This window comes from Cuculus canorus, chromosome 4 (assembly GCF_017976375.1).
Source record: "Cuculus canorus isolate bCucCan1 chromosome 4, bCucCan1.pri, whole genome shotgun sequence".
NCBI classification, from domain to species: Eukaryota; Metazoa; Chordata; class Aves; order Cuculiformes; family Cuculidae; genus Cuculus; species Cuculus canorus.
In genome coordinates this window covers 65,471,785-65,480,654 of record NC_071404.1, presented here as the reverse complement: position 1 = coordinate 65,480,654, position 8,870 = coordinate 65,471,785, and the positions used below count along the sequence as shown (strand labels likewise).

Genomic DNA, 8,870 nt, shown 5'->3' with positions numbered 1-8,870 from the left:
TATACATCAGACCTCACACAGTGCAAATGTTACCACCCTATTTTGCTTGAGCATTCTAAAAGTTAAATAACATTATACTTGATTTTCAGATAATTGATTGACTCTCACTCCTTAATCTTCCGATTAGCTATTATATGACCAAGATTCATTCCAGAAATGACATGAGGGGGTGAATTCCTGTGGTTAATTCCTGGATAGCAGCTGCTCAGGGGGATTAGGATCCTTTTGTCTTAACTTTGAGGACTGAAATGTTGGCAAGCATTACTTCTCCTGTATCACCAGGCAACATCAATTATGTTTTCCACAAGAAACAGTAAATTAGCTTTGCTATCCTGTAATTTATTTCCCCCTGCCCCGGTCACAATACGTTCTGGAGTCTTCCACTAGAAGTACACTTTTCTGTCTGCATCACTGTTAATTCAATAAACATACTGAATATTTACCTAGTAATACCTTATGTTTACTTGTACTGCTAAACACACCATCATACTGCCACCACAAGAAAGCCTGCTGCCTGAGATCAACTCCCTGATGAAAACACCTGGGACTTTTGCAAAGCAGGTGATACTACTGAACGTAGGCAGGTACTTTGAAGGGTCTCTAGTCATGGTGCACTTTCCTTCGGTCGAAACACCAAAACAGGTCATTTCCCAGCTTCATGGTGACATAATGTTCTTAACAGTAGCATTTATGGATAGTGCTTTCGATCATCCCCCGTTGGCTTCAGACTTTGTTCTATTTGGCAAACAATTACTTGACTGAATTATAGAGGCCACTTACAATCAGAACCATGGCAGCGCAAGGTACGAGGGTCAGGATGCCATCATCTCTTAAGAAAGTCCAGCTAATGCAGAAGATTGCCTTAACAGTGTGGATTACTGCAGGCATATTAAGTCTGTTCTCTATGACCTGGATTGCAGTCCTAGTCAGTATTAAGTCATATTCAACATCTTAGTTATTATGTATTTTGGTTATAGCTTAGTGTAGTTGTCATTATATTTTTAGTTACTGCCTTCAAGGTATTTTCCCCCAAATTTACCATATCTGGAACAACATCTGAAACTCGAGAAAGAAGACAAAGGTTAACAGTTCTGCTGCTATGGCCAAATGAGCAATCTAGCAAAAAGAATCTAAACTTTTTCAGGAGAAGAGGGGCTGTGGCTGTGGAAGGAATTTCCCGAAGAATTCAGGGCCAATGCAAACCTTTTGCTGTACATCCAACATGCAATTAATTGATTGCTGTCTTTGAGGTTTTATTTAAAAAAGAAAGAAAAAAAGACAGACCCTTTCCAAAAGAAGATGAGAGTCAATTATATTCCCAGGAAGGGCCAGAAGAGAGGTAATAAAGCATACGTGACAGATGATAGTCATATTACTTAATTGCAGGTGGTATGAAGCCGAGGATAGTCTGAGAACAGATAGTCTAAAGAACAGAACGTTTAATGCATTTAACAATCTTGAAAAACACAGAGCAGTTCTTTTTGAAGCCAGTGGCAGGTCTACCAGAATAAGGGTAGAAGCCAAATGATGTTCTTATAATCAATGGTCTAACGTACGCCACTAAAATTTAGTACATGTTTAGATGGCATTTTCACAGCATGTGCATGGTAAGATTAAATTTTCCTGGAAAGAGTTCGCCTTCTAAATTAAAGTTCCTTTAAACAGGATTTTGTAATGGTACAGGCCATTTATTGTGTAGTATTTTGAATACGTATCTGGTTGAAACACTGGAGAGTGCATTTCTCTCAAGTGTTTGAGGTTTATGTAATTATGATCCATAAATAAAATGCTGAGTTCAAAACTGTTACCATCCTAGAAGAGAGCTGACTTATGAGACAGCATACCCAAACGTATCGAGTCTTCATGCACTGAATAACTTATTTCATCAAAAGTAATTTAGATAATTCCCTTCAATGTTATATTATAATGGAATGACATGGGACGTCCTTCTTCAAATCCACCCAGAGATGTGAACTATAGCAAAACTATGTCAATATTTTCAAATGTGCTCCTTACAAATATTTACAGAATACAAATATTTATTACATTAATATTTCTTAATATAAGTGTCTTGCAGTCTTTGTTTACAGCTGAACTAAACAAATAGCAGAAAGAACCTGAGCTTTGTTTTTTTGCATTGGATCAGATTCAGTCCCTCTCAACTGAGAACACATTTCCCATTACCCACCATTGGGATGAATGATCAAAAAACAATCCATGTGGTTTACAATAGATTAACGAAGTGCACTGCATTCAAAGTCTAATAAAGACAACTATGCTGTTCTCTATTATTTTTCATGATTTGATGACATTGCGCTCCTTAGGCTCCTGTATTTACTTAAACACATCATCAGTCGTGGTTTCATGCTTCCTCAAGTACTATGCATAATCTGTGCTCTTTTTTCAGGACAAAGCTACAGTTTCAATATTGAGACAAACAAGATGTTACAAACAAATTCTACTTTTTCACTTATGAAAATAAACCTCTGAAAACAAACAGTTTGTCCCACCTCCAAGTAGTTTGCGTTAGAAAGAGCAGAAAGCAGAGCAGCATTTAAAGCATGACCAATTCAAGGCACCTGCTGAACTCCACAGCAATTGTGTCAGTTGCTGGACTGTGGCATTTTAACAAACGCCTGGATATGATTTTCCTGATGTGTTTTGAGGGTAGAATTTTAATATTTAGTCTCTAAATACTTGAATAAGTCACCTCACAAGTTAGTTTTTTGAAGTATTTCTCACAAGAGATGTGGGTAGAAGGCCTGCTGCTGTAGCTCCTCTTCACAAAAATGAACCCTCTAGTTCAGAAAATACCTATGTGATTAAGAGATTGCAGGTATGAGTCCATAAAATAAAACTTGAGTACCGTTATTGTTATCTGAGAAAGAGAAGCATGTGGTTAAAACTTCACTGTACTAATGACATATTGCACATTTCTTAGTAATAACTGTTGCCCTTCCAAAGTGGTGACATGAAACACGATGCATTTATACTAACTATATTGGCTCTGCCAGCATTATTTATTACATTAGATCATGCAAACTTTTTTTGTCTAAGGTGGGGAAACAGGTTATATGTTTATTTGTCTCTGGTTTGTGGCTTGCAGATACTTTCTGTCACCAACAACACAGAATGTGCGAAGCTACTGGAGGAAATCAAATGTGCACACTGCTCACCTCATGCTCAGAATCTATTCCACTCACCTGAGAAAGGCGAAACACCTGAGAGAGAACTAACTCTTCCCTACCTGTGCAAAGACTATTGTAAAGAATTCTATTATACTTGCAGAGGTCACATACCAGGTAAAACCTATAACAAAATACTGGGCTAAAGGATGTCTGTTTTGAAATGTTGATATTGCTTGAGCAGTCATAGATCCAGCTCTTCACTAGGTAAAATCCCCATTGATATCCAGAGGATTTTGCCCAAGCAAAGACAGAATATCTTAGGGGCTTCACTGCGGATCTCACGTAATGAGGTAAATATTTTGAGTGCTTTCTTGCCAGCCTCCTGTTAAACTTTCCATGAACCATAGGACTGTTTGCTGTCAAAGCATCTGATACTGTTACCTTTGCTGAAATACCAGCACATTCATTCAAATAATGTAAACAAGTAGCTGGTAATCCAAAGGGCTGTTCTAAGGGACAGATCACTTTAAAATGCAAGTAATAAAGGGTGCTGGCTGTTTGCTGTAGACTCTAAAACCTGATGAGTAAAGTATTTTTTCGGTTTTGTTGCCCTAGAAACTGATGGTTTTTTTCCACAGGGTTTTAAGCCCATTGAAATAAAAGGGAGCTATTTGATAGACTTCTATGATCTCTGAATCACTTCCAATGTGCTGTTAACAACCAAATCCTTAACTAACCTAACTCTTCCTCAGTGTAGTCAGTAGAGTTAGCTGGACATAACCAAAACCAGAACTTGACCTGTGTTGTCTAAAGCAGTCAACAAATGTGTGCTATCACTTGTAACTATATCAACAAAATAACCACAGAAGATGGTTCTTGTAGAAATACTATCTTAATACACTATTGTATTAAATAACGTCTTTGGTATTTGCAATAGTAAATTATTTATATGTTTAAGACTGTCATTTTTAAACTATGCTTTTTTCCCTGTCCAAACACTCCTTATAAATAATGCCACACAGGAGAAAATAATTAAACTGGTTAAGATGATTTTTTTTTACTAGCAACGCAGACTGGAAAGAAATTAATAACAATATGAAAAATGAATTTATGAGTAGTCATTTTTGATATATGAACACAGCTTTGTAATATAATATAAACATATTTGAGTAGAGGGGATAGTTTAAGTGGATGAGATTTGGAGGAGGGTTTTTGATTGTGTGTGTACAGTGTGTGCTTGTTTTCTCTAAAGTCCCAAGAGCGCAGGGATTTTTTGCAGGGTTCTTTTATCGACTTGAGAAAATATTTTGAATCTACTTACTTTTTGCCTTTACTGTGGCTTAACATGTATCTCAACCCATTCAAATATGAAAATATTATTATTGTCTTTATAAACTAAGAGATGTTTCTAAGGCTTTCTTAAACCAGCTGTTTCTTGCTCTTTATCACATTCCCCAAAGCAAAGCAGAACGGGTCACAGTTGCCAAGACTGCCTGCTGAACAGCGATAACAGATTAGATATTCTAAATGTTTGGCCCATATAAGAAGTCAGCACAAAGACTTTCTTTGACATGAGTTTGTAGCCAGTGCAAATTATTAGTATATACTCCAGAGCAAGTTGTTTTGTGAAAGTCTGTGTTTCTGAGGAAACAATTTGTTTAATTGGAAAAAGTAAAAGAGGGAAAAGGGAGAAAGGAGGAGGCAGAAGGAGGAAAAGAGAATGAGAAAGGGCTGAGCAGCACAGGAGCTATAGCCACAGGAACCTCACTCCTCAGATCAACATATGTGGTGATGAATGACAAATTTATTTTTCTACAAAGTTTGTGTATATGTAAAACTGCTGAAGTGCATCAAGATGTCAAGTGCTTTTTGTGACCACCCAGGTTGCCTTGAAAGATAACCAGATGAAAGCATAACTTTAGCACTGGACAGAGCACTGTGCTTTGCAGGCAAAGAGCTTACATACTTGAGCACCAGTTAAAATAAGATTTTTCCTACATCAATCAGATGCTAATAATCATTCTAAATACTTGTTCTGAAAGTGGGCTGTACTAACAAAAAGTTGTTGCATACTTACATCCACCCGCGGGGTGAATTTGGTGATGTGACTCATATATATGGTTGTTGTAACCTATACTAGCAGTTCCTGAAGGTATTATTTAAGTAAGATTCAGGTCCCTCTTTTTGAGAAGATGACTTATAGGGTTTCAATATAGTTTAATTGTCTTATGCATTCTAAATTACAAGTAATAAAAATAACTTATTTGGGTTTTCTGTTTCACTTGCAAGACCCTTATATCCATAATAATATTTATTGCAAGAGAAAGAATAAGGTAGGAATTATGGAAATTATTTTTTCAGTTTAGCCTGAAGGATTAAACAAAGAGGTGGAAATTAACAGGCCCCCAAACCCAATGGCAATGACTAACTGCACATTTGTTAAAAAGTCAAATAATTACTGTTCCTCCATTAAGGAGTGCTAATTGTTTCTGAGCACCAATAGAAAGGAGCTTAAGGAAACTGCTGACTACAAAAATAATTTTATCCCTTAAGTCCTGCACAAATGAGAAATATTATTAGCGATTTCAAATAGCAAGTGTCTTTTCTGGAATTGAAACTTGAGCAGTACATATTAACCAAGAAGATTCAGAAATTATACGTCATTTTTTTTGGTGAGTTATTATACATCAGTTTTTTTTATAAGTTAGCTCCAGAAATTCATTTATTTTTCTGTCACTTTTTGCAAAGATGAAAACTCTAGCAGATCCTTGGTTAACTCTTCTGAAGACAGATGTTTACCCACCAGTTATGACTATATCAGAACTTCCATTGACTTCTTTAGGCATATCCAAAGAAAAAGTGGACCCAATTCTTTATTCAAATAGAACGATAACAGTAGCTGTTGGGATTGTGTGGCTATGTCATCACAGGACGGTGTAATGTTTCACAAAGTCTATGAGATTAGAACTTCCCTACTTCATCCCAACTGACTGTTCTCATTATTTGTCATCTGTTCTTAACTATGACCCTCAGTTTAAGCTGATGGTGACACTGGAGTTAAGGGACTTAATGAAGTATCTTCAAACAATATGAATTTTAAGTTTTCCAAGGTCATGGAATCATAGAATCATTTGGATTGGAAAAAAACTTTAAGATCATCAAGTCCAATTGTAAGCCTGACACTGCCGACTCCACCACTAAACCATGTCCCTAAGCACCACATCCACACGTCCTTTAAATACCTCCAGGGATGGTGACTCAACCACTTCCCTGGGCAGCCTGTTTCAGTGCTTGACAACCCTTTTGGTGATGATTTTTTTTCTAATGTCCAATCTAAGCCTCTCCCAGTACAACCTGAGGCCATTTCCTCTTGTCCTATTTCTTATTACTTGGGAGAAGAGACCACCTCACTGCAACCACCCTTCAGGTAGCTGTAAAGAGCAATAAGGTCTCCCCTCAGCCTCCTTTTCTCCAGGGTAAACAACCCCGGTTACTTCAGTCATAAGATTTGTTCTCCAGAACCTTTACCAGCTTTGTTGCCCTTCTCTGGACATGCTCCAGCACCTCAATGTAATGAGGGGCCCAAAACTGAACACAGGATTTGAGGTGTGGCCAGCACCATCTACAGGGGCACAATCACTTCCTTGGTCCTGCTGGCCACACCGTTTCTGATACAAGCCTGGGCACACTGCTGGCTCATGTTCAGCTGGCTGTCAACCAACACGCCCAGGTCCTTTCTGCCAGGCAGTTTTCCAGCCACTTTTCCCTGAGCCTTTGGGGATGCCTGGGGTTGTGGCCCAAGTGCAAGACCCTACACTCACGCTTGTTGGACCCCATACAGTTGGCTTCCGCCCATTGCTCCAGTCTGGTGGATACCTCTGTAGAGCCTTCCTGCCCTCTAGCAGATCAACGCTCCCACCTGCCTTTGTGTGATCTGCAAAATTACTGAGGGAGCAGTCGATTCCCTCATCCCAATCATTGATAAAGATATTAAACAGAACTGGCCCCAACCCTGAGCCCTGGGGAATGCCACTTGTGATCAGATGCCAACTGGATTTACCTCCATTCACCACAATTCTTTGGGCCTGGCCATCCACCCATTAAGAATAACGTCTGAGCTACGAGCAGCCAGTTTTTCCAGAAGAGTGCTCTGAGGAAACATTGCTTTACTGAAGTCTAGGTAGATAACATACACAGCCTTTCACTCATCCACTAAGTGGGTCACCTTGTCATAGAAGGATATTGGGTTAGTCAAGCAGGACCAGCCTTTCTTAAATCCATGCTGACCGGGCCTGATCACCTAGTTATCCTGTAAGTGCCATGTGATAGCACTCAGGATGATCTGTTCTATAACCTTCTCTGGCACCAAGGTCAGGCTGACAAGCCTGTAGTTGTTCCTTCCAGACCTTCTTGGACATAACATTTGCTAATCTCCAGTCAACTGAGACCTCTCTGGTTAGCCAGGACTGCTGATAAGTGATGGAAAGTGGGTTGGTAAGCACTTCTGCCGGTTCCTTAAGCACTCTCATGTGGATCTCATCCAGCCCCATAGAGATGCGTGTCTAGGTGGTGCAGCAGGTCACTAACCACTTCTTCTTGTATTATGGGAGCTTCATTCTGCTCCCTGTCTTCCAGCGCAGGGGACAGTAACCAGATTAAGTTCTAGTTGGACTTTGGCCCTTCTAATGTTCTCCTTGCATAACCTCACAAAATCCCTGTAGTCCTGTGAGCTGCCTGTCCCTTCTTCTAAAGGCCATAAACTCCATTTTTTCCTGGGTTTCATACAAAGCTCTCTGTTAAGCCAAGCCACTCTTCTTCCCTACTGGCTTGTCTTTCAGCACACAGGATGGCCTGGCCCTGTGCCTTTATGTTTTCCTTCTTGAAGACTGTCCAGCCTCCCTGGACTCCTTTGCCCTTCAGGACTGCATCCCAAGAGACTCTGCCAACCAGGCTCAGATAGGTCAGAGTCTGCCCTCTGGAAGTCCAGGGTGGCAGTCCTGTTACCTCACTGCTTAGTTCTCAGAGAATTGAAAACTCTGTCATATCGTGATCGCTATGCTCAAGACAGCCTCCAACCATCACATCACCCGCAAGTCCTTCTCTGTTCACATGCAACAGGTCCATTGGAATGTCTTCCCTAGTTGGCTCAGTCACCAGTTGTGTCAGGAAATTATCTTCCACACTCCAGGAACTACCTAGATTGCTTCCTGTCTGCTGTATTGTATTTCCAGCAGACATCTGGTAGATTGAAGTTCCTCACAAGGATAAGACCTGGCGATTGTGAGGCTTCTCCCAGCTGCTTATTAGAATAATTAATCTGCCTCTTCATCTTGGTTGGGTGGTCTGTAACAGAATCCCACCGTGATAATCTGCTTTGTTGGCTTTCTTCCCACTCCTTATCCATAAACACTCAACCCTATCATCACCATCGTCAAGTCCTAGACAATCCAGACACCATACAGGGCTACCCCATCCTTGTCTGTCCCTTCTAAAGAGTTTATAGCCATCCATCACAGCACGCCATTTGTGTGAGTCATCCCACCACGACTGCAACTACGTCATAGTTTTCCTGCTTCTAGCTCCTCTTGTTTGTTTCCCATGCTGTGTGCATTAGTGTAGATGCATTTCAGTTGGGCTACTGGTCCTGCTACCTTTGTTGGCGTAGAAGCCCTAATTCCTACATGACCACTCAGGCGCTTCTGTGGTTTCTAACACATCAATAACCCTTGCATCTTTTCTGCC

At 40.0% G+C, this 8,870-nt stretch overlaps 1 protein-coding gene across 1 annotated transcript in view; it reads left to right on the top strand.

The window, feature by feature from the left end:
- HHIP (hedgehog interacting protein) overlaps positions 1–8,870 on the top strand; it is a 77,778-nt gene that overhangs the window by 4,463 nt on the left and 64,445 nt on the right. Inside the window, exon 2 of the mRNA XM_054066008.1 lies at positions 3,107–3,302. Coding sequence (XP_053921983.1) covers positions 3,107–3,302 — 196 coding nt within the window. The remainder of the gene's footprint in view (positions 1–3,106; positions 3,303–8,870) is intronic.